The 26,609-nt window shown below is 39.0% G+C and overlaps 1 protein-coding gene and 1 pseudogene across 5 annotated transcripts in view; one reads left to right on the top strand and one right to left on the bottom strand.

The window, feature by feature from the left end:
- The window catches only part of CLASP2 (cytoplasmic linker associated protein 2), a 168,075-nt gene extending 143,650 nt beyond the window's left edge, over positions 1–24,425 (bottom strand). For 4 of the 5 annotated variants that reach the window (XM_065932948.1, XM_065932947.1, XM_065932946.1 and 1 more), the window contains exons 1-6: positions 24,201–24,423; positions 13,355–13,433; positions 5,533–5,636; positions 3,684–3,775; positions 2,407–2,482; positions 773–870 (exon numbers count right to left, since the gene is read on the bottom strand). In XM_065932948.1, the coding sequence (XP_065789020.1) occupies positions 773–870; positions 2,407–2,482; positions 3,684–3,775; positions 5,533–5,636; positions 13,355–13,433; positions 24,201–24,395 (644 nt within the window). In that variant the 5' untranslated portion in view covers positions 24,396–24,423. Of the gene's footprint in view, positions 1–772; positions 871–2,406; positions 2,483–3,683; positions 3,776–5,532; positions 5,637–13,354; positions 13,434–24,200 lie in introns of all 5 variants that reach the window. The other variant, XM_065932944.1, reaches the window with a different exon arrangement.
- Positions 16,583–17,606, top strand: LOC136167728 (L-lactate dehydrogenase B chain-like; annotated as a pseudogene).
- Positions 24,426–26,609: the final 2,184 nt, after the last annotated feature.

The raw sequence follows: 26,609 nt of genomic DNA on the forward strand, positions 1-26,609 counted from the left end.
CATCTGGTCCCACCACTTCATGGCAAATAGATGGGGAAACAGTGGAAACAGTGGCTGACTTTATTTTTCTGGGCTCCAAAATCACTGCAGATGGTGACTGCAGCCATGAAATTAAAAGACGCTTACTCCTTGGAAGGAAAGTTATGAACAACCTAGACAGCATATTAAAAAGCAGAGATATTACTTTGCCAACAAAGGTCCATATAGCCAAGGCTATGGTTTTTCCAGTAGTCATGGATGGATGTGAGAGTTGAACTATAAGGAAAGCTGAGCGGCGAAGAATTGATGCTTTTGAACTGTGGCATTGAAGAAGACTCTTGAGAGTCCCTTGGACTGCAAGGAGATCCAACCAGTCCATCCTAAAGGAGATCAGTCCTGGGTGTTCATTGGAACGACTGATGTTGAAGCTGAAACTCCAATACTTTGGCAAGTGAAGACTGAATCATTTGAAAAGACCCTTATGCTAGGAAAGATTGAAGGCAGGAGGAGAAGGGGATGACAGAGGATGAGATGGTTGGATGGCATCACCGACTCAATGGACATGAGTTTAGGTAGACTCCAGGAGTTGGTGATGGACAGGGAGGCCTGGCGTGCCACAGTGGGGGGTCGCAAAGAGTCGGACATGACTAAGTAACTGAACTGAATAACCTATGTATCCTTTTATATATTTTGAATATAATGACAGTCCAGAAAATTAAACCTATTTTAAATAAGCACATGAAACTAAAACCTTTAAAACCAGTGACAAAAAAATAAATTTAGTAATACTTACCTAGCAGGGGGAATTCCTCTCTTATAAAGGTCCACTCTCACTTTCTCTCCCACATGTCTATAAATCTCCACCATAGCCAATATTGCAGCATCTCTAACCTGCCAAATAATTCAGAACTTAAAAACAAAAATACAAGATACAATAAAATACTTTACCTCAAGATAACATTACATTCACGGACCAACTTGAAGCTCCAAGTTGGTTTTAATGCCTTTAAACCCCTGGGAGACTACATTAGGTCATTAATAAAAACCAAGAAGATCTGCCAGAAACGTCTAGAGAAACCTTGTAAAAGTTTTACAGAAATCTAAGAAGCATCTAAATAAATGTGACTTTTGAAAAAGCTTCTACTTGTAATAAGATTGTATAAAGAACTGATAATATAAATCATTATCACAGTTAACATATTTTCCTGGAATAAAACTGCCTTTTAGAAACGTGATCTGAACTCAAACAGATAATTATACACCAATGCTCACAGCATTATTATTCACAAAAAGGGGAAATAACCCAAATATCTATCCATGGATGAATAGATAAACAAGATGTGGTGTATATTATTCAGCCTTAAAAAGCAAAAGGAGGAAATCGTGACACATGCTACAACATGGATGAACCTTGAAGACATTATGCTAAGTGAAATATGCCAGATACAGAAGGATAAATACCATTTGGCTCCACATGATGACTGATCAAATTCATACAGAGAGAAAGTAAAACATGGCTGCCGGGAGCTGAGGGACTGGGGGAAATGAGGAGTCACTGTTTGACGGGTACAGAGTTTCAGCTGGGAAGATGGAAAATCTCTGAAGATGGCTGGTGGTGATGGCTGCACAACAATGCCAATGTATTTACTGCCAGTGAACTAACTCTACACTTAAGAATGGTTGAAATGGTAAATTTCATGTTTTGAATATTTTACCACAATGAAGAGAAAAAATAAATGTGGCCTAAACACAGGAATGTGGAAGACAGCTTTTAGTTCCTCTGCACAGCTCACTGCTGAAACGGAAATAAAGAGACAGCAGACCTCTCTACAAACCTCTATAGGAAGAGCGACAGCCTAAAAGCAGGGGAACCTAAATCAGGGTCATTCCAAATCCCCAAGCTGTGCTCAAGAGTTACAGTCAAGATTCAACTCCACCACAAGGGACAAGTTCCAGAGCACATTCCTGTATTATGTCTACAGTATTTGCAGCTCAGGGGATGAAATCTCCAGCAAGTGATACACCGTTGGCACAAGCAGGGTTATGACTGCTGCAAAAATTACTGTTGTGCAGGAATGAAAAGGAAGCTGACAATTGTCCTCACAATTAGCTCATAGGAGGACTACAGAAGGCAATCCAGGTTCTTTGCTACTCAATCTTTCCAACTTAAGAATTATCCTTTAAGTCCCATCTATCCTTAATACTAGCCAAACAGTTAACAAACTTAAGTGACATTGTGAATAAAATATGTTCTTAAAAACTAAATGTGGTGGATTTTGAAAGAAAAAAAAGAAGTGTAATCTTGATTTTACCACCCCCCTTCACCCTCTCTCTTCTTTTTTAAACATGGAATAAGAGCACTAGAAAACAAGAGGAGGCAAAAAAACTGAATGTAAATTTAGTGCTTGAATATAAATAAAATTTTACCTGACTGTTGGAATCTCCAAACAGGATACACAAATGTGGTACCAACTTGCTGAGGACTAGTGGTTGAGCCCCAAAACTAAATATAATTTGAAAAAAAAAAAAGTAAAGAGAATTTGGTTTTAATTACACAGTAAACAAAATACTGTTATACTTTCTTGTCTGTCTTCATTAAGACAAATATGGTGGAGGCATGAGCATACATCATTAAAACATGAAAGGTATGAGACACAAGCAAAAACTAATTCTAAACAATGTGAGATATGTAAAGTTGAATAATCATGACTGACAATGAAAACTGTCAACACATGATCCAACAGAGCAAAATGTTCAACCAATGGCACTCTTAAACCTAGCAACCTATCAATCACTCAGAAAATTTGAACTTTTGTATTAAAATACTGATTTTTTTTTTTTAAGACTCTGGGTCTCACACAAATTTGCATTCCACTAAGATGTTTCTTTATGCTTATTAATATTTTGATGAGGTCATGGGTTGAAAGCAAACGATAAGGGAGCCAAAAACCACAAAAGCTGTGCAGACTGAACGCACTTACAAGCTCTAGATGGCAGAAGGCCCAGAGGAGTAAAGGAAATAAAACAGAGGTGTAGTTAGAGAAAAGGAAGTAACTACGGAAAAAAGTGAAAGCTCCTATATATTACCTATCTCGCTGCACAGAAAGAGAACAAATGCTTTAGTTTACGATTTCTTCAGACTGGAGCTCTGTGGCATCTGCGCTGTCAGATCTCTGCATACTGTTGCCAGCTTCACAGTATGATTACCTGGGGGAGTCTTCCTCAGTCTATGGTTTTGGTAACCACTTGCACTGCTCTAGAAAGCCTAGGGCCAACTGGCAAAAGGGGCTGGGGAAATTGGCTACAACAGCTAAAATACCACAAGAGTTAGAGAAAACTCCAAACTGGGTCCAGAACAGAAGTAGATTCTAAGTTCTACCAGCATATTTGTTACATGACCATCTATTTTGGGCGGCAACTCTTAACATACTAAAGAGAAAAAGAGAAACTTCTCATCAGTGACTGACAATTTTTAATTAACAACATGAGAGATAACTTTCACACAAAAAAATTAGCAGATAAAGCTAGCAAATAAGATAAAAATTCTGGTGCCAGAGATCAGTTAACAACTATTTAAAATCTGTTACTTAAAAAAATAAAAAATAAAATCTGTTACTTCTATAGCTTGCCTTGAGCTTTGTGAAATCAATACAATGTTTTTTCTAGAAAAATGAAAAACATATTCCAATAATCATAAAACTTACATGTTTAATGTTTCAATAAGACACAGACACACGCCTTCTCGAGATCGAAAATTCTTGTGCTTAAAACCAGAAGCCAACTGTTCCCAAATGTACTATTTGAAAGAAAAGTAAACATGTATAACAAAAAATTAAATTACTCATGTTATAATCTTTTATCTACTCTCAACCTTACTACCAGCCTTACTAATAACTAAACTTTCCCATGGACTGTTCACTTCTCTACAAGCTTTTTTAAACCAAATTTGCACTGATGCTGCTCTAACCCATTTTTAATATCTTAGTCATATTTTTTATTCTGATTTTGTATCTTTCACTTTAGACTTCAATTATTCTTGGAAAAATTGTGTCTAATACCTAAAAACCTTAGCCCTTCCAAGGACACATAAATTCTTCTAAGCTTTAGAAACCTTCAGTAACAATGCTACCATTATAAGCCTCAGAGTACTGTCAGCATTTAAAAGGTCCAATGTTGCCTAGCAACTAGTACAGACTGTCACAAGGAACAGGCTTTTTCAACATTTTATAATTCAGGCTGTTTTCCTTTTAACACTGGATACATGTTTCCAAATATAGAAACACATTTGGGCAAATTATTCTATTGCTACCCACCCAGTAATCTTTTTTTTTTTTTGAAAAAGCATAGATAAACCTATACAAACAATCTAAAACAATTACGTGGGTTTGTTATAAGAAGGAATTGAGCTGTGTTTTTCCAAACATATAGCCAACTGTCCCAATCAGTCTTTTCTCCACGCTTTAAGAAAACACCACTCTTACCATTTACTAATGTGTACATACAGACATATACACAAACTCTCACACATACATACATACAAATGCCTCTTCCTGGACTCTATTCTCCGTGGACTCTGTATTCAATTTCTACTAATATTATTTCTCTCTGCCAAATTTTCTGGAGAGTAACTTACAAGTTTCCAAAAAAAAAAACCTCTTAAATGTGAATAACCTGACCTGTTAACACCACGTCTGGAATACTTCTCTATACTTACGTTTATGTCCAAAGAAATAAGGATGCCCTTTATAGTACTCATTATAACAAAAGCATGTCAAAAACAAGTTAAAATTCAAATTGCTAAGCAAGCATCAAAGAATACTCACCAAGTTATAAATAAGGACTTGCACACATATTTATATCTTTATATTCTAGGGTATTAAAAAACTGAGGAAGTCTACTTTTACAACTCAATACTCCAGATTTTTTTAATAAAATATAAATAATACAATTCTTATATTGTACTTTAAATAACATATCTTGTATTTTGTAAACTGGTTTTTTTCCCACTAAAAGTGAGCTACTCTTTAAATATTTGTTTACATGTCAATTTATTCTTTATTCCTCTTTCAAAATACATCTGTAAGAACAATTATTTTCTACCATATTCATAAAACACAGGTACTGTCATCTAGTATATGCCTTATATAACTAGCAACCAGTTGTTACAATAAAAATTTTCTCCCTCTGTCAGTAAGGGTTGCAGAAACTCATATAACACTTACCGAACACCAATATAATTTGCAGGTAGCGAAAACCAGAAAATCCTAACAAATAATATAATCAGTACACTGTCAAATCACTGAAATCTATGAGTTAGCTTTTTGAAAAAGCTTGAGAGTAGAAAATAAGAAAAAGAAAAGCAAAAACTCAAGCAGTTAAATACTGACAACTTTTCTTAAATTTCAATTTATTTAAAGCATTAGCAATAATTCGCTGTTTAAAATTCTAAGTTTAACATCCCTGGGGCTTTACTAACTTGCTGTGATTACCACCTATCTTTACTGTTAGTTAATCATCAATTAGCAAAATCTGAACTTTAAAATGTAGGCCTACCATAGGTGGTGCTACTTGATCCATTAACTTCAGTATCAGAGTCTGAGCTTCATCTCGAACCTTGTCTTTGGCATCTCCCATTCTGTCTACTAAAGCTACAATAACTAGAGAAATGAAGAGAGAAAAGAATAAATATTTATAATTCATCTCCATTTATAAACTGTACTTTATAAAATTACAGACATCAATTATTTTCATAATGAAAAGTTATGAAGCAAACTGTTTCAAGTTCTCTATCCATGAGTCCAATCAAAAATAACCGAGAAGCAGTTTCATAAGAATACATACGGTATGATATCCACTTAATAATGTTCAAAAAACAGGCAAAACTTACTATTATTCTGTCTAGAGATTCATATAGATGGTAAAGCTCTACAGAACAGCAAAGTAATGATTATCCCAAGGTCATGACAATAGTCACCTCTGGTAGATAGTGGGAGGTGTCAACAGGAAATGCAGAAAGCGCTTATAAGGAACTGGTAGAGTTCTAGTTATAAGACCTGGGCATAGGCAGGTGTTGGTTTTACAATTATTCCTTAAATACTTGATATGTGTTCTTCTAGATGTACAATGTATTACTCAAAACGACAAAAACAAAGCCTGGTCCATGAGACTGAGGTCCTTCTCTGGCACTAGTCCATGAAAGAAGGCTGGAAAGGAAGGCTAGAGAGTTTTCACAGAACAGGTTTCCATACCTATAAATCAACAAAGCACTGTGAAGCAATGATATGTGTTGGGGGTTGGGAAGGAGCAAATGGAAAGGTGGCTAGAACTGAAGTGATGGGCTATAAACTCAGCCCGTAGGGTAAAAACACCTCATAGTCAAAATTATCTTTCTGTAATCCCTTAAATCACCACTATCACTGAGTGTAGTGATATCAGGTATGTGACCAAGCTACTTAATTCTGTAGTCTTTATCTCCTCAACCCATAAATGTCTAGAGCAGGACTCACCTCAGATTACTGAGATACATGTAAACAACTTAGAAAGTGAAGGACTCTGGGTAAACATTAAATGGGTCACCTACTGCTCCCATCAGCCGACAGGTTCAAAAGCATGGATATTAACTTCTTTTGCTTTTCCTTTGATCTTACAGCAACAGGTTTCCTTTCACTGAGGCAACAGAGGCTGAGGCCTAACTACTCTAGTCATTTACAGACATACAATTAAATGTGTAGGTAATGTGATGCCAACCTATTCTACAATGTAACACTGTCTACACTGTAACCATCAGAACTGATATAATAATGATCAACAATGGTTAAGGGAAGAAAAAACACATCCTTTCTGAAAGAAAATGAAAAGCCAACCATGCAAAATGGAATGATGACCCAAAAATCTAACCTTAATCAAGGAAATGATTACTTAAGAAAACAAAAGCTTTGCCATAAAAAAAATCATAAGCCTAATCATGAGGCAACTGAAGTATCTGTCAGTTGAAATAATATAAATCCTTCTCATCTTTTTTTTTTTTTTTTCTAATTTTTTTTTTCTTATTTACTTATTTGGCTGTGCTGGGTCTTAGTTGTGGCATGCAGGATTTTTAGTTGTTGCATGGAGCATTTAGTTCCCTAACCAGGGATCGAACCTGGGTCCTCTGCATTGGGAGGGTAGAGTCCTAGCCAATGGACCACTAGGGAAGCCCCGATTCTTCTCATCATGCTTAGATATATATTGTTAACACTAGAGAAGTTCTCCCACATCTATAGAATTGGCTATTGTGGGACTCTGGTTCTGACACCTTCAGACAGCCAGAGACAAAACAAAACATTTAATAAATCTTAGATATTATTATGTACTGTAGCAAGGAGAGCTAGGAAAGCCTTCCTCAGTGATCAATGCAAAGAAATAGAGGAAAACAATAGAACGGGAAAGACTAGAGATCTCTTCAAGAAAACCAGAGATACCAAGGGAACATTTCATGGAAAGATGGGCTCAGTAAAGGACAGAAATGGCACGGACCTAACAGAAGCAGAAGATATTAAGAAGAGGTGGCAAGAATACACAGAAGAACTGTACAAAAAAGATCTTCACAACCCAGATAATCACAGTGGTGATTACCTAGAGCCAGATATCCTGGAATGTGAAGTCAAGTGGGCCTTAGGAAGCATCACTACGAACAAAACTAAAGGAGGTGATGGCATTCCAGCTGAACTATTTCAAATCCTAAAAGATGATGTTATGAAAGTGCCACACTCACTATGTCAGCAAATTTGGAAAACTCAGCAGTGGCCACAGGATTGGAAAAAGTCAGTTTGCATTCCAATCCCAAAGAAAGGCAATTCCAAAGAATGCTCAAACTACTGCACAATTGCACTCATCTAACACGCTAGTAAAGTGATGCTCAAAATACTCCAAGGCAGGCTTCAGCAATACATGAACCATGAAATTCCAGATGTTCAATCTGGTTTTAGAAAAGGCAAAGGAACCAGAGATCAAATTGCCAATATCCTCTGGATCATCAAAAAAGCAAGAGAGTTCCAGAAAACCATCTATTTCTGCTTTATTGACTATGCCAAAGCCTTTGACTGTGGGGATCACAATAAACTGGAAAATTCTTCAAGAGATGGGAATACCAGACCACCTGACCTGCCTCTTGAGAAACCTGTATGCAGGTCTGGAAGCAACAGTTAGAACTGGACATGGAACAACAGACTGGTTCCAAATAGGAAAAGGGGTATGTCAAGGCTGTATATTGTCACAGCTTATTTAACTTATATGCAGAGAACATCATGAGAAACAGTGGGCTGGAGGAAGCACAAGCTGGAATCAAGATTGCCAGGAGAAATATCAACAACCTCAGATATGCAGATGACACTACCCTCATGGCAGAAAGTGAAGAACTAAAGAGCCTCTTGATGAAAGTGAAAGAGGAGAGTGAAAAAGTTGGCTTAAAGCTCAACATTCAGAAAACTAAGATCATGGCATCTGGCCCCACCACTTCATGGCAAATAGATGGGGAAACAGTGGAAAGAGTAGTTGACTTTATTTTTGTGGGTTCCAGAATCACTGCAGATAGTGACTGCAGCCATGAAATTAAAAGATGCTTACTCCTTGGAAGGAAACTTAGACCAATGTAGACAGCACATTAAAAAGCAGAGACGTTACTTTGTCAACAAAGGTCTGTCTAGTCAAGGCTATGGTTTTTCCAGTAGTCATGGATGGATGTGAGAGTTGGACTATAAAGAAAGCTGAGTGCCGAAGAATTGATGCTTTTGAACTGTAGTGTTGGAGAAGACTCTTGAGAGTCCCTTGGACTGCAAGGAGATCCAACCAGTTCATCCTAAAGGAGATCAGTCTTGGGTGTTCATTGGAGGGACAGATGTTGAAGTTGAAACTCCAATTCTTTGGCCACCTGATGCAAAGAGCTGACTCATTGGAAAAGACCCTGATGTTGGGAAAGACTGAGGGCAGGAGAAGGAGATGACAGAGGATGAGATGGTTGGACGGCATCACCGACTCAATGGACATGAATTTGGGTAAACTCCGGGAGTTGGTGATGGACAAGGAGGCCTGGTGTGCTGCAGTTCATGGGGTTGCAAAGAGTCGGACACAACTGAGCAACTGAACTGAAATGAAGCACTGAATTATCCCATTTAATCTTCCTAACAATCCTATGAAATAGAGTAGGTCCACTGGATGAAGAAGGTCCAGAGGCATTTTAAATACCAGGATCAAAGTCACACAATTAGCAAGTAGTGAAAACCAGGATTTAAGCAATCTGCTAGACCATGGTCATAATTAATTCCATTTATTTGTACCTGAGGTGTTGGGTGGGTAGGTGTGTGTGTGTGTGTGTGTGTGTGTGTGTGTGTTAACAACCACATAACAATAATGGGAAAATAAAAATAGACACTTCATTCCTGAGCGCTAGAGTTTAACTCCATAAAGAAAATAAAGGCACTTTCCTGGTGGTCCAGTGGTTAAGACTACTTGTTCACACTGCAGGGTTCTATGCTTGGTGGGAAAACTGAGATCTCCTAAACTGCAGTCAAAAAAAAAAATTGACCCAAACAGGAGCTTACTTCAATTTAAAAACTAAAATTTATAAAATATAAACAACAAAATCAAAAAACCTCACACTACATAAACTTCAGACTTATAGCTATTAACAAAATTTCATAAATTTTTTCCACTAGAATCCCTTTTTAACATATATACTCTTGGAGTCAAATAGAAGAAGATTTATTTCTAGCTCTACTGGTTATTTAATTACATAAGATAGTAAACTTCTCTTAGTTCAGATTTTCTTGTCTGTAAAATAAGGAGGGATCTAGGTCTATACCTCACATGGCGAGTGAGAGAATATGTAAAACTGGTAAAAAAAGCACCTGTGCCAAGATCATAATAAGCGTTCAGAAGGGTTAGCACTGTTCCTTACAGATCTGTATATAATGACCACCAAATTATTTATTATTCAACATGATGAACATGCAATCAATAATCACTGGAATCACTGAAAAACAGAGCTTTTCACTCTGTAAACTCTCAAAAAGAACTTGCTAAACAAATAAATACATCTGTCATAGACTGGAATTTGGACAGTGAAACATGGAAAGAGTTAGTATATTTTATTAGGTAGTATAAACATAGAAGCATAGCTGTTAGTATATTTTATTCTCTTAGCATTATATAAGATGCAAACCATTTACAAGATGCAAAACTGAGGACCATGTACCCTGACTGTTCTAATACTTTCTACAATATCATTTTGGATTAAAACTTATCTGTTTAAGATTTGTAAATATCTTTAAATATCTTTACTGGATTTTGTTTTCATAAAGTTCCCTGGCAGTTCAGTGGTTAGGACTCCCTGCTTTCATTGCCAAGGGACCAGGTTCAATCCCCAGTCGGGGAACTAAGATTCTGCAACCTGCATGGCCAAGGGTGGGAGTGGCGGGTAGGGGACAGACAAAAAACAACCAAGGTTGGTAATCAGTGTTAAATTAAATTGTGTTTGGGGGAGGTTTGAACATTTAATTTTTCCATAAAACATCTAGTCACAAAAGAAAATGTAAATATATTAATGAATTACATTAATAGAGTCCATACACTTTTTGGTACTAAAACTGACCATGGATCCCAATTTTCCTAAAACTTTACTATTAATATAAAAAGATTAAAAATATCTATAACAATAGTTAATAACTGAAGTGTATCAAAAGAAAAACAGTACCACTCATATCAAGTTACATATACCTAAAAGGTTACATTATCAAAAAACCTCCAGCACATAACTTAATTCAATTTCTTTTCAAGGAAAGGCTTCTAAAATGGTTTGGCTAAGATTTACGACAAAGTAAAACAAGGAAGTGTTAGTTGCTTAGTCATGTTCGACGTGGAATTCTCCAGGCAAGAATAGTGGAGTGGGTACTCATTCTCTTCTCGAGGGGCTCTTCCCAACCCAGGGTTCGAACCCGGGTCTCCTTCATTGCAGGCAGATTCTTTAAGTCAACTCCTGGGATTCTTAGTCTAGTACTATCTCTCTTTAAGAGCACAAAGATACACTGCAGCCTATCTTGTAGAGGTAATTTGTCACACAAATTAGAAATAATTATTTGAGGATAATCTTTCATTTATGTAAAGGAGAGAAGCCCAGTAAATGGATAAAAAGTGGGCATTCAATAAATGGTGGCAAAACTGTGATGAAATATTACTATTATATCACACTGACTCTCAAGTAATAACAAGCTCATGTTTCACTAAGAACAATAATGAACACTTAGGGTTTTAAGCAAAAGCAACACTAACAGTAAATGCACAGGGGTAAACAAAAAGAGTAAGAGATTGACAGATAAAAAGCTACACATATTAGACTATGCAGATATGTGGGAAATACATACAAAAAACACTAACCAACAAAAACAACTTAATGTAATTAATTAATTTTTAAGGGTATAGAATCATGAAGTAAAGAAAAATTCAGTACTGGGTGAAATTAATCTGCAAAGCTCCCAGATACTGAAATCAGAAGTAAATCATTAAAAGAGAAAGGAAGGACCCTGGAGAAGAGAGGATTTGAAAGAGAAATAACAGCATAGCAGAGGCATCAACAAGCTAAGCCAGAACTAACAACAGTGAGCAAGTTTTTGATTAACAAAAGTGGAGAGTATTTACTGACGATCACAGATAAATAAGGCTGCTGAGGTGGAGAAGAGTCATATGGGCTGAGAAGACTGAAACTCCAAGGACAGCAAAATCAGAAGTAAGCTTTGAAAACAGGATGGTCCTGGGAGGCAGCAAATGAGGATTCTGGTCCTAATACTTCCACAGTACCTAAATTCAAGCAGTCAGCACATACGTCAAACTCCATCTGGTTATGTGTGAGAAATAAGTGAGCTATGGAATACCTAGAATTACTCTGAATCCTGAAATATTGTCTGCAACAACTTATAGGGCAGGGGTCACAAGTTCAGATGCCTACAGTCAAGGAGGTACCAGAAACACCAAAAATGAACCAGATCTGAGAACTGCAGTATTCCAACCTCTGTGTATTATAACCAAAATTCCAGTTATGAGGAGATAAGAGGAGATGGGAGGAACTTAAGGATTGGAAAGCTCATGACCCAGACAGAGAGGAAGCTACAGCAGAACTTCTGCCAATATTCATATGTGGGAATGGAAAGAAGATCAGGGTTCCTGCATTGGCCAATTTTTCAAGTCAAGCTGCAAATATGAATTTTTATGTAAAACGTCCTAAATGTTAATTCAAAATACTTTAAGATAAAACATAAGCAAGTAACACATGTTAACATCTATCATAGGATTTTAACCAGGAGACTGACAGTTTCAAAAACCATCTTTTCAGAAGCTATTCATACAAAGATTGAATAGGAACCAGGTATTGATTAAAAAGGAAATAGTATAGACAGGGACAGTTACTAAGATACTGTTGAAAGGAGAGGCAGTAAAAATAAAGGCATAAATTGGCAGAATTGAGTAGCATACTGAACATGAAGCTGACAAAAGATAATTTGAAGATAAGGGTGATGATACACTCTGAGGCATTAACTGAATCCATAAAAGAAATCACAAACATCTGAGGTTACCCTTAAATACATTTCTATAAAATAGGACCAAATCCACTCATTGAAGCACTCCAAAAGTCACTTAGGTTGAGAAGGTAAGTCAAAGCCCACTCTGCCATCTAACTACCATACACAAGCGTGATACCAGCACAGCACTCTGGACTGCAAACGCTCCAGAAGTGCTGCTCAGAGTATGGCCGGCAGCCCAGGGCCAGTTTACAAACATCTTGAGGTCAAGACAGTGAGTTTTTCTAAAACAAGGTTTGGAAACAATGTGACCAAAGTAAATTTTACATTTGTTGATGCTCACAATAAAAAATTGAACCTTGTGGTTTTTTTTTCATTTAGTTGTGCTCTAATTTATTTGTATTGTATTTTATAAAATACTGGTCTGCAATAGACTAGCAATCAAAAAACTAGTCCTTCACCACAGATAAGGCTGAAAAGTGATGCTGCAAATTATGTTATAAATTATTAATGTTACAAAAAAATAAAAAGACACAGTAAAAAAATTTGAAGTATGAAGTAAAAATCTGTTAGATGTATATTCAGTAATTTTTTTGCTTTTGTTTTTGTCTTAAAGGAAACATATTTATTTAAATAGGCTTAAAATCTTTTATGTCAAAAAAAAAAATCTTTTATATCTCAGCAAATTAAAATGCTATGTAGTGGATCTCTGAGTTGTATACAATTACACTTGTGCATTTACAGAGAACTAATTTTGTTAAAAAAAAAAACTATGAAAAAGTCAGTGTGTCAAACACTATAATAATTTGTAAATAAAATTAACTTACCCATTGCTACATAGGACTTAAATCGTGTTGATAATCTGTCCACAAAGGCACTTAAAATTTCCAATCCCATTAATGACACCTATAGAAAGAAATTTTAATGAATACAAATTACAGATGCATATTATAATAACAGTATGTAACTGTGACATAAAGTTCTTCATTTACTACCAAGTTAAAAAAAGGACACTGAAATGTTCAGGGTGAACAGTCATGAGCTTAGGGCACACTATTCTTAAATAGCCAGTAACAATAATAATATGCAAATGCAGGAAGATAGTGATATAGCCTATTTGGCAAAATATTAATTACTGGTGAATTAGGTAAAGGGTACACAACAGGAATTCACGGACTATACCTGCAACTTTTCTGTAATATTGAAATGTTTCTTAAATGAAACATTTAAGCAAAACAGCACATTTAATTACAGAGGAATTTCAGCTTCCGTCTAGGATGAAGAAACTGGAAAAAATTATCACTCCCACTGTAAACAAGAAAAAGCCAAATAATCTACAAAACTGTAATTATTCTTGAATCCATTTAGAAAGTTATGGTTGTAGAATAATCATCTAGCTTGAAATCTTAAGGAAAGACAGATGCCAAGGAGAAATATGAGACATAAGCAGTAGGTCACACATGGAAGAGGACGGAAAGAAGACGAAGCCACAATACAAGTGGGTAAAAAGAATTCAGGTATATTCAACTCCACGTTAATACCTGAGTGTGGGTTAGCATGACAATTCAGAAACCTATCAGCTGCAGACACAAGGAGAGTTCACATCAGCTTGCAGGCTTTCTCTACAAACCTCCACTAGACACTCATAATTAAGACTGAGAACTCGGCAGGAGATCAGAGAAAGTCTCTTGGTAGTTACAGGTCTTGGTAGAAAGGAGTAGCTACCTCTGCGAGCAAATCACAAACCTTTTCCAGTTCCTTGTCTTATAAGAAACAAAAATTTGAAGCTACAGATGGAAAGAGGAACACTGTTATCCTCCTGGACAGAGGTAAAAACTAACAACTACTAAGTAAAGAGAAAAGGAAAAAAAAAAAAAAAAGCCTTCTACTTCAAGGGTAGGAGCAGAAAACCATGCTGGGTTCTCATGATTAAAGCTTTCCAGTTGAGGAGGGGCAGGATTTCTGATAAAGCTTTACCTTAAGGATCTAAGACTGAAGCTGGAACAGGAAAACCGAATAGCCCCACTACTCATAAACGAGTCAGCAAGAGAAGAAGCAGCAACCGCAGTTTACCACTGGGGAAAGGAGAAAACCCCTCTATGAAGTACAGGAAAAAAGAGAAAGCCTAAAGTGTATTGCTAAATGATTTACAAGTTGGAATTAAGATTGCAGGAAATTATCAACAGCCTCAGATATGCAGATGATACCACTCTAATGGCAAAAAATGAAGAACTAAAAGAGCCTCTTGATGAGGGTGATAGACAAGAGTGAAAAGTCTGTCTTCAAACTCAACATTCAAAAAACTAAGATCATGACATCTAGTCCCATCACTTCATGACAAATAGAAGAGGAAAAAGTGGAAGCAGTGACAGATTTTATTTTCTTGGACTCCAAATATCACTGCAGATAGTGACTGCAGCCATGAAATTAAAAGATGCTTGCTCCTTGGAAGAAAAGCTATGACAAACCTAGACAGCATATTAAAAAGCAGAGACACCACTTTGCTGACAATGGTCCATATAGGCAAAGCTACGATTTTTCCAGTAGTCATGTACAGATATGAGAGCTGGACCATAAAGAAGGCTGAGGGCTGCAGAATTGATGCTTTCGAATTGTGGTACTGGAGGAGACCCTTGAGAGTCCCTTGGACTGCAAGGAGATTAAACCAGTCCATCCTAAAGGAAATCAGTCCTGAATATCCACTGGAAAAACAGATGCTGAAGCTGAAGCTCTAATACTTTGGCCACCTGATATGAAGAGCCAACTCACTGGAAAAGAACCAAGGCAAAAGAAGGGGGCAGCAGAGGATGAGATGGTTAGATAGCATCACTGATTTAATGTACATGAATGTGAACCAACTCCGGGAGATAGCAGAAGACAGAGGAGCCTGGTATGCTGCAGTCTATGGGGTCACAAAGAGTCAAACACGACTTAGCGACTGAACAACAACAACAAAGTTGGGGGGGGCGTGCAGAAACAATGAGAACCCAACAATTCCACTCCTAGGTATAAACCCAAAGGAATCAAAGCAGGACATAGACGCTGGCATGCCAATGTCATTATACATCATTCATTACAGACCAAAGGTAGAAAGGCCCAAATGGCCATCAGATGGATAAACAAACAAAATGTGGTATATGCATGCAATCAAATACAATTTGGCCATAAACAGTAATGACTGATGGGTTTCAAGGTGACTCAGACAGTAAAGAATCTGCCTGCAATGCAGGAGACGTGGGTTAGGAAGATCCCCTGGAGGGCATGGCAACCCACTTCAGTATTCCTGCCTGGAGAATCCCTAGGGACATGGGAGCCTGGCGAGTTACAGTCCATGGAGTTGCAAAGAGTCGGACATGACTGAGCAACTAAGTACACAGCAAGGTAATGACTAATACAAATTACAATATGGATAAACCTTAAAAACACTCTGATAAGTGAAAAAGTCAGACACAAATGTTGTGTGATTCAATTTCTCAGAAATGTCCAGAACAAACAAATCCAAAGAGAGAGAAAGTAGATTAGTAGTGCTTAGGACTGATGGATGTAGAGGGATAGGGAGGTAACAGGTAAATGGTACAGGGGTTTTTTTTGAAGTAATGAAAATGCTCCAAAATTGACTGTGCTGATGGTCGTGCAAATACACTAAAAAACAATAAGGTGTGCACCTGAAATGAGTGAACTGTATAACATGTGAATTACATCAATAAAGCTATTAAAAACTTAACTGGAAGTGCACAGACACACTCATACACAAAATTTAATAGATGATGAAAGCAGTATCTGAAATCAGCAGGAAAAACATGCACGCTTAGTAAGATCTCACTTAGGAATCTATCCTGAAGATAGATCAGCAAAATTATGAGAAGACACAAAAAGATTATTGCAAGAGACTGGAAACTACCCAAACATTCATCAGTATGAGACAGATTCAAAAAATTATGGTACATCCACACTACAGACAACTATGACACTTTAAAAATAAAATTGAGCCTTGCGGATCCTGCGCCAGAGAAGACGAATGCTGCTGACTTTGTCTTCGTGCAGCCCTTACCACTGTCTGAAGAACTTTCTCTTCCCTAGGCACAATGGCAACTCTTAAGGAAAAACTGATTGCGCCAGTTGCGAAAGAAGAGGGAACAATCCCAAACAATAAGATCACTGTAGTGGGTGTTGGACAAGTTGGTATGGCATGTGCCATCAGCATTCTGGGAAAGTCTCTGACTGATGAGCTTGCTCTTGTGGATGTTTTGGAAGATAAACTCAAAGAAGAAATGATGGACCTGCAGCATGGGAGCTTATTCCTTCAGACACCAATAATTGTGGTAGACAAAGATTACTGTCACTGCCAATTCCAAGATCGTGGTGGTAACTGCAGGAGTTCGCCAGCAAGAGGGGGAGAGTCGCCTGAATTTGGTGCAAAGGAACGTTAACATCTTCAAGTTCATCATTCCTCAGATCGTCAAGTACAGTCCTGACTGCATCATCATTGTGGTTTCCAACCCAATGGATATTCTCACATATGTTACCTGGAAACTAAGTGGATTACCCAAGCACCGTGTGATTGGGAGTGGATGTAATCTGGATTCTGCTAGATTTCGCTATCTTATGGCTGAAAAACTTGGCATTCATCCCAGCAGCTGCCACGGATGGATTTTGGGAGAACATGGCGACTCAAGTGTGGCTGTGTGGAGTGGAGTGAATATGGCAGGCGTTTCTCTCCAGGAACTGAATCCAGAAATGGGAACAGACAATGATAGTGAAAATTGGAAGGAAGTGCGTAAGATGGTGGTTGAGAGTGCCTATGAAGTCATCAAGCTAAAAGGATATACCAACTGGGCTACTGGATTAAGTGTAGCTGATCTTATTGAATCCATGTTGAAAAATCTATCCAGGATTCACCCAGGGTCAACAATGGTGAAGGGCATGTATGGCATTGAGAATGAAGTTTTCCTGAGCCTTCCATGTATCCTCAATGCTCGAGGGTTAACCAGTGTTATCAACCACAAGCTGAAGGATTAAGAGGTTGTCCAACTCAAGAAGAGTGCAGATACTCTCTGGGGCATCCAAAAGGACCTAAAGGACCTGTGACTTCTGGCTGTGAGACTGTGGAAACTTAAAACTACAGTATGAAAAAAAAGAAAAAATAAATAAAAAATAAAAAAACTACAGTATGATTAACCACAAGCCTTTAGTTTGCGTCTATGTACATGGAGCACAGTTCGCTTTTGTCTTCCTAAATCTGTGAATCTGGGCTCCCAGAATCAAAGCCCATGCCTGCTTTAATGCTTGCAAGATGAGTCCTTGAACAAATAAAATAAACCACCTAGTGTAGTGTGGAAAAAATAAAAATAAAAATAAAATTGAGGGCTACCCTACCCTTGCTTTGCAATGAACTCCAAGATACATTAAGTGAAAAAAGCAAGTTGGAGAGACGTATATTTAATATATATTTTAAAAGGGGACTACTAGTTGGGGATGGAAGGGAAGCTCAATAGCAAGGGAATATGTATACTTATCGCTTATTCACGTTGTTATCCAGCAAAAAGTAACACAATGTTGTAGAGCAATTTTCCTCCAATTACAAAAATGTAATTAAAAGAAATTTTTAAAGGAGGGCTACAAATATTAAGGGATATAGTTATGAATGTTTAAAAAAATAACAACAATGAAAGGACAATCAGAAAAAAAATTTTATGGCTGGGAACAGGGTATAAGCCACAGATAAAGAAATCAGACTATTTTGAATATACCTTATTTGCAGCAATAACTAGTTTCATTGAAAATGAAATAAAATAAGTAAACATAACGCTGGTGTTGGTCACTCAGTGATGTCCAACTCTTTTGACACCCCATGAACTCTGTAGCCCACCAGGCTCCTCTCTGTCCATGGGATTCTCCAGGCAAGAACACTGCAGCGGGTTGCCACTGCCTTCTCTAGGGGTCTTCCCGACCCAGGGATCAGCCCCAGGTCTCCCACACTGCAGGCAGATTCTTAACTATCTGAGCCACCAGGGAAGCCCAAGTAAACTGAAATGTATACTCAATTAATAGTATAACCGCACAGAAGACTATTCCAAGTGACTTTAAAATAAAGCAATTTGACTGTCCCTCTCTAGTGGGATATACCCTAAAGACAAAAACAAAACTCTGCAAAAGAGAAACTGTCAATGTTACTTAGAATTTCTGTTGATAAAAGGAGATATAGATGGAACATATATAAAAATAGCAAAAACTGCAGTCTTGAATCTGAATATCAGTATGAACTCAAGAAATATTATTCTTTAAAATTAAATTAAACCTAACCCTCTTCATTGAAAAAAACCTAGAAACAAAGATCAAATGAGTAACAATAAGCTCCATTAGCACCTACGTTGTAGTTCCCACATACCATTTCCCACAAAAAGAACCAAGTAGCTAATTCCAGGGCAGGAGCAGGAATATGATCTCATGATACTGGACGATCATGACTATCAAAGAATCTTAGGGTCATCTGATAGAACAGTTTGGATACTAATAAGAATAATAACTGGGAACTTCCCTGAAGATTCAGTGGTTAAGACTTCACCCTTCCACTGTAGGGAGCATGGGTTCAATCCCTGGTTAAGGAACTTGAAATGTATTAGACATATTTAAATGCAAGACTTCATATGATAACAAAAACTATCTGGCCAACACTGAAGCATGCTAATTATTTTTACCTCATTATTTTGACAACTAGTAAAGAAAGAAAGAATTATACAAACTATACGAAAGGAATGAAACAAGGTTCAGAATTTAGAGTTCCAGAATATCACAATCACTGACGGTAATGCCACTTGTAAAGTCTGAACCACCAGTAACCACACACCGGTAGTGGTCTGAATTGGCAGTGGTAACCTTTACAGCAATATGTACTGGGACAGCCACCTGACTAGCATTATGTCTTTCTAGGTAATCAGGTTGGCATATTTATACACTGAAACATTTTATCTCATTGTAACGACATGCAATTTTCTTTTATAATACAGTGAGAACATACTGGGGATTTTTAAAAATGATGTGGATTGAGTATTATCTATAAACTTTATTTCAGGATTGTAAGGGGCAACATTAAAAGAGGGTGCTGGCAGCTTCCCTGGCAGTCCAGTGGTTAAGACACCATACTTTCATTGCAAGGAGGCATGCATTTGATCCCTGGTCAGGGAACTAAGATCCCACATGCCACGTGGCGCAGCCAAAAAAATAACAAAAAGGGGGGGGGGGCACTAAATTGGACAGGGTTCATAATCACTACCCTACAGAACTCGCATGCACACATACAAGGTGACAACGCAAAAGAACAATGTGAATAGTAAAAAGTTAAAAACCTGGATGTTCTTCCTATGTGGCAGGTAAGAGAAAAAGACAAGATCCATATATACAGACAGACTTCAAACAAAAAAAAAAAATAGTATACTGTAAGAAATTGATGGTTTATAAGATATGCAATCAAGGTTTTGCTAACACTGGAAGGTAGCATCATCCTTTAAATGGTAAAAGAGCTGTGATTTTGGATTCCAAGAAAAGACTTAAAATCCTAGCATGTTACTAGCCCAGCACTACACAGTTTGTAATATAAATGCTATTTAGTGTTTTTTCCATTTTGAGAGTCAACTTATGATCACATTTACAGATAGACAAAATAAGAGAATTAGAGTAGAGATGACAAATGATAGGATGTTGAAGAGGTTTACCAAAGTACAGAAAAGGAAAGGAATATTCTAATGTCCCTTGGTTCAAGTACTCTACCAATTTACCAGGTCTAGGACCTAAGCCAAAATACTTACATCTTTTCTACACAATGAAGAAACAGTACTGGCTTTCTAAGGTCACCTTAAAGATTAAATGAGATAATGGAAATAAAGCACCTGAGACAATGCCTGGTACTCACTAAGGACTCTTTAAATGGTGGTCATCATATTTAACTGCATTTTACAAGGAAGATTTTTATTGCTATAACACCATTTTTACATTTGGGGACTCCTAAAATCACAGGACTTACCAAAATCAAATGCCAGAGCATATATATTTAATATAATGTACATACCTATTCACACATTTTTAAACCTTCAATTAATGATTTCTCCACTCAGATGAAGATCCCAACTGCCCGTTTAACATCTCAACATGGTTGTCAAACAACCTTCTCAAACCTAACTTTTTACTTCCTTCACCTGACTTGTTTTCTCCGTATTCCCCATTTCAGTAAATACCACCCTCTATTAGTGCTTAAGCAATGCAGTGACCCCCAATTCCTCTCTCTCAACCGTCATACTCAATGCTGTTACTTCACCACTAAATCACACCCCAATCTCTCACTTCTCAAGTACTGCCACTGTTACCAAACCAGCCTGAGCCACCAACTCTCCGATTCTTTTGCTGCTTTAACTGTCCATTCCTCACAAAGATGGCAACCCACTCCAGTACTCTTGCCTAGAAAATTCCATGAACTGAGGAGCCTGGTAGGCTACAGTCCATGGGGTCACAAAGAATCGGACATGACTGAGCGACTTCGCTCACTTCACTCACCTCACAAAGCAGCCAACCCTTTAAGTAAAAACCCTCCAAAGATTTAGAATAAAATCCTATACAACTCTTTCTACCTGCCTCCCCAGTTTCACCTCTGTGAACACCTCAACTCACATGGAATCTCTAGCCACACTGGCCTACTTTATGTTCCTCAGCAGAACTAAGTTCTCTGCATCTGTGGTTTCCTCTGCCCAAAGGCATTCTTCACTCCTGTATTTCTTTCCTAAATGTACTCAAATTTCACCTCACTTCCTTTACATCCCAAACAGTCTCATCTTCGCCTCATTCTTTCACATCAGTTGATTCATAAGCACTTGTTACCTGGAACTAATCTGTATACCCATCTGCCTTCCTCTTTCTAATAGGATCTCCATGACAGCAGCAATCTCACTCCTCTGCTTTAAATCACTACGTCAGTGAGGTCTTCAGTGACAATTTAAAATTCACACATCTGCATCCTACCCAATGCTTCTATTCCCTTCACTGCTTTTCTCCAAAGCATTTATCATCATCTAACACAGAAGAGACTCCAGTTATTCATCTTGTTTATTCCTCTGCCCCTACGAGAATCCAAGCACACAAAGGCGAGCACTTCTGTCGTTTTCTCACTCTTGTATCCTAGTGCCAAGAAGAACGTCTGTACATCGTAGGTCCTCATGTAGTAATGTCAGTCCCTCAGTCGTGTCCGACTCTTTGTGACCCCATGAACTATACATATAGCCCACCATGCTCCTCTGTCCATGGGTCTTCAGGCAAGAATAACAGAATGGGCTGCCACCACCTTCTGAATCTCAAGTGCCCAGAAGAGTGTCTGCACACTGTAGGTCTTTAAATAACGCCCAAATGAAGCTGAGTGAAGAAGTCTTTCTAGTCTTGTTCATAGGTGGGTCCTCAAGATCTGGAATAATACTTAGCATTAAGTATACGCACTCAGATTCACTGAAGCAATGACTGTTATTAAAGACACTCAAATTGTGCAGTACTAACAAATCCAAAGCCAAACTTTATTTTGTTCAGCATAATTTGAAATTTAAGTATACTTCTATCTGTGTGTATATTCAAAAAACTAATACACTTTTTTTCAAAAAACTAATACACTTTTTTTCAAAACTAATGACTTTTTTTTCAAATAGTCATTGTACCTTCAGTAAAAAATGATGACTTAGCTTGGTAACTCAGCATATAAATTTCAAAGAAACTAATTAGAATGCCTTCTCGCGAACCATGTCAGAAAAGGTCTTATATTATAGAATTCAGTAGAAAGGAGAGGAACAATGATTCGGCAGGAGAGATCCAAGCTGATGAATTCATGTCCTTGAGAAGACAAGAGGGCATGGATACACACGCCTTCAATACCCATGTGGAGGTAGAAGAGAGAAAGGCGACTTGTTCACCGTGACAGAAAAGGCAGGGCGACAGGGGCACACAAGGAAGTCTGTGGGTGAGGTTACGGGAGTTCTCTTCCCATCTCCAGAACTGTCTCAGGCGGCAGCATCTGCCGAGGAGCATGGAGACAATGTGTAGTACAGACATAAGAACTTGAGTCAGGTCCCTGATGGAGTCTAACTCTGAAGGACCAGTTAAAGGAAAAACAAAGCAATGAGTAGAAGTTCTGTGCAGAGACATCAATGGAAAAGCAGGTATGATACTGTGGCATCACAAAAGCCAAGAATATGTTTCAAGAGATGGGACCGCTCAACTGTCACTCACTGATGGTACCTCTGCGGAGTGAAATGGCCCAAATGCCAATTCAACCACAGGCAACATATGGGTGACACAGGGACCTTCAGGTGGCAATGGGAGTAAGCGTTACCAAAAAGTCACCTTTCTACAACAGCCTAGGCTACAACACAAAAATCAACTCTCTTAAGCGCGTATGCCCTTCTTACAGTGCAAGTAAATGTAGGCCGTTTCTTCCAAAGAAATAAGACTAATCCTCTAAACAGTAATGGTGTATTCTTAAACATTAACTTTCCCCAAAGCTTTTAAAAATAATACAGAAGCAGTATATAATGGAACACTGAGGTGATTAATTCTCAAACTGTTTATTACCCTTGTAAAAAGTCAAATCCTCCCCAAACTCTTAAGTTTCATCATTAAATCTGCATAATAATTTTAGAGTTTCCCTTTCTTCTCTATGATGATAAAGCTTTCAAAGTACTGCCTATTCGCTGTTTTAAGTATCTGTTACTAAGAAGAATCACTTCAACCTCACGATGCTTGCACCAGCATTTTAAAACAACACTGCCACCAGAAGACTAGAAAGCAAAGTTACTGCTAAAAACCACTGTACAGGCTGACTGCATAAAGTTTACCTGGTCTCCCAACGTGGCTACATTACAAACTGCCTACTACCGGCTTTTCTGAAACACTCATTCCTTCTTGTACCTCATCTTTTTATTTTTTTTTTGCCAGTATCAGCTAAATCCGAGTCAGTCCTCAACTGCGGCAAAACAAAATGACACAGAGCGTTCAATTGCTTTCCGTCGACTATACACGAAAAGCAAATAAATAACGCCATGAAGTCAGAATCTTTTCACTAGATTTAACGGGAAACTTAATCAGGCACCTTACTATGCTCTGAAGATGCTTTAGATACGAAAAGCACAACCTTTCAGAAACAGGAAAAAAAAACTATATAAGAAAAAAGAAACCAGGCGATTAAGTAGGATAAAAAGGGTAATTCAAAAGGATTAACTTGACATCTCTTTTGAACTTAAAATCTGAATCTTCCTGTCCTACGTCTCGCCCTGGGTAGCGTTACACAGGTACGTACGAATGTATAATAAAGGGTCTGCTACACTTTTACGTATGTCAATGATCACTGATTTTTTAAAAATAGATGTTGAAACATAATGCCCTAGTGCCAAGGAACTCCGCACGGTGTCACGGAATCGCTGAATTTGCCACTGCTCACAATCGTGGAAAAAGTTGGTCTCGGTGGGAAGGTGGGCTCCCGCTCGCTTTCGGAGAGGCAGGCTCGCCGGTGGGGACAAGTCGGGGGACCCAGAGTCCGCGGGGCGGTTCAGAGGTGCCCGGGGGCCCACCCGGCCGTCCCAGCACGTCCGGGATTAAAGGGCCGGCGGGAGAGGGCGTGCCCCGCCAGGCCGCGCAGCCGCCGCTTACCCGGTAGTTGCTCGAGCCCACCCAGCCGGTGAGAGCGTCGACCGTCTTGCTCAGACGGGCCAGGTCCTCCTCCAGATCCGGGATGGCGCCGGGCGCGCCGAGGTAGAGCAGCAGTTCCTGGCCGACCTGCAGGCGGCCGCCGACGTCCTTCTGCTGCACCTGGGCGCTGAAGTACTCCATGCTGCGGGGCTCCATGGCCGCGGCCGCCCGCCCGCCCGCCCGCTCGTGAGGGGCCAACTTTCGCCGAGCGCCGCCCAGCCGCCAGAGCGGGGCCCCGCGGGAACGAGCGGGACGCGCTCGGTCCGGCCGGAGAGCGGCTCGCGGGGCGCGGCGGGCGGCGGGAGCAGCGCCAGGCGTCCAGCGGCCCCCCAAACTAGTCAAACTCGGCGCCCCCCGCGCCCCAACCCGCTTCAGAGGCCGCGGCCGCCGGCGACGTCAGCGCGCGCGTGACGTCAGCGCGACGCCGGCGAGCGAGTGCCCGCCCGCCTGCCCGCTGGTCCGCACACAAGGTTCGCGGAGGCGGCGGCCGCAGCGGGAGCTGCTGGGGGTCGTGGAGCGTCTGGGGAAGTTGCGGTTGGTCTGGGTTGGCACCCCCAGGAAGCCGACGATTCTCTGCTGTCCGCCACCTCAGCACTCAGTCATCGCCTTGTAAAATCTTACACCCTTTCAAGTTTCCCTCCACTTGAAATCAATACTTGGGAAAGTTTCTTTGACTTGGAATTCCCCCTTCCCTAACCCCACTCCCAGATTTGGTTGTTGTTGTTGTTGTTTTTTTAAGGCTTTGGGCGTTTGAGTTTGTTGTTGGTGGTGATGTTATTTTTGTTGTTGTTGCTTTGTTTGGATTTGGGAGATTTTGTTTTTTTGTAGAATACACTTTCTTATATTAAAAAAATAATAATAATGACCCTTGCTTCCAGCCATCGCCACTCGTTGGGTTGCCATTTGATTATGCTTTAAAAAAAAAAAAAAAGTTTAATTTACACAGACTAAAATGCACAGATTTTAAGTGGTCCATGCGTTTTGGCAAAGGTATGCACCAGTGTGAATAACCACCACCCTAGGAATGATAGAGCACATTTCCATTGCTCCAGGAAGTTCCAGGAACTTCCAAGTCAATAACCACTGCGTTGCCAGGAAATACTAATCAGATTTCTATCACGGTAGCATAGGTTTCTGTATTACTTAATTTCACATGACTTCATACAGTCTGCTTTTACTGAGTTGGACTTTTTCCTTTAGCATGTTTTGAGGTTGATCCAGTGCGGCTGGCGTGTCAGTAGTCCCTTCTTATTGCTGAGCAGCAGTCCTTATATGGAAGCGCCATAGTTTGTCACCCAGTCACCTGTTTATAGACATTTGCACTGTTTCATTTTTCAGTTTTCCGGCTGTAACCAGCTATAACCGCTAGTGTACAAGTCATTGTGCAGAGACAAGGTTTCATTTCTCTTCCGTAAATACCAAGTACTGGAATTACTAGGTCTGTGTGATAAGTGTATGTTTAACTTCAGAGGAAACTGCTGAACTGTTTTCCAAAATGTCTGTATCATATTAAACTCCCATCAGCAGTGCTCAGAAGTACCAGTTGCTCCACATCCTCTACGATATTTAGTATGGTTGGGGTGATTAGTTTTATCCATGATGATGTTATGCAGTCGTTCAGTTGTATCCAACTATTTTCAACCACATAGACTACAGCATGCCAGGTTTCCCTGTCCTTCACTATCTCCCAGAGTTTGCGCAAACGCATATCCATTGAATTGGTGATCCAATCCAAGCATTTCATCCTCTATTGCCCCCCTTTCTCCTCCTGCCCTGAATCTTTCCCAGGATCAGGGTCTTTTCAAATCAGTCAGCTCTTTGAATCAGGTGGCCAACATATGGAAGTCATATTAGTGGGTGTAAACTGGTCTAGAGTACATTCTAAATGTACATGGTATTTAGCTTCCTACTAATTATTTCCAGCCACAATTTAATAATTTTAAATATCTGTCTCTTCTATTACACAGAAACTCCAAGATCATCTGTGTTTTCCCTAGGACGGTGCTGGACAAATAATGGGTACTCAGTCAATTTAAGCTGAATAAGTGAATGAATTTAATGAAATGCTTAAAATGTTCACATTAACAAAATAAGAACAAAAGCAATAATAATACACTCTCCAAATTCAAAGAAACCTTTTCTGTGTTTACTCTGAGGTTTTTTTCCCTATATTACTGTTTCTCTTTGTATCGTGATGTAAAGTTTCTTCCATTTTTAATTAGCTGTAATTTCCCTGCTGCTAAGTCGCTTCGGTCGTGTCCGACTCTGTGCAACCCCATAGATGGCAGCTCACCAGTCTCCCCTGTCCCTGGGATTCTGCAGGCAAGAACACTGGAGTGGGTTGCCATTTCCTTCTCCAATGCATGAAAG

The sequence above is a fragment of the Muntiacus reevesi genome, chromosome 4, assembly GCF_963930625.1.
Source record: "Muntiacus reevesi chromosome 4, mMunRee1.1, whole genome shotgun sequence".
NCBI classification, from domain to species: Eukaryota; Metazoa; Chordata; class Mammalia; order Artiodactyla; family Cervidae; genus Muntiacus; species Muntiacus reevesi.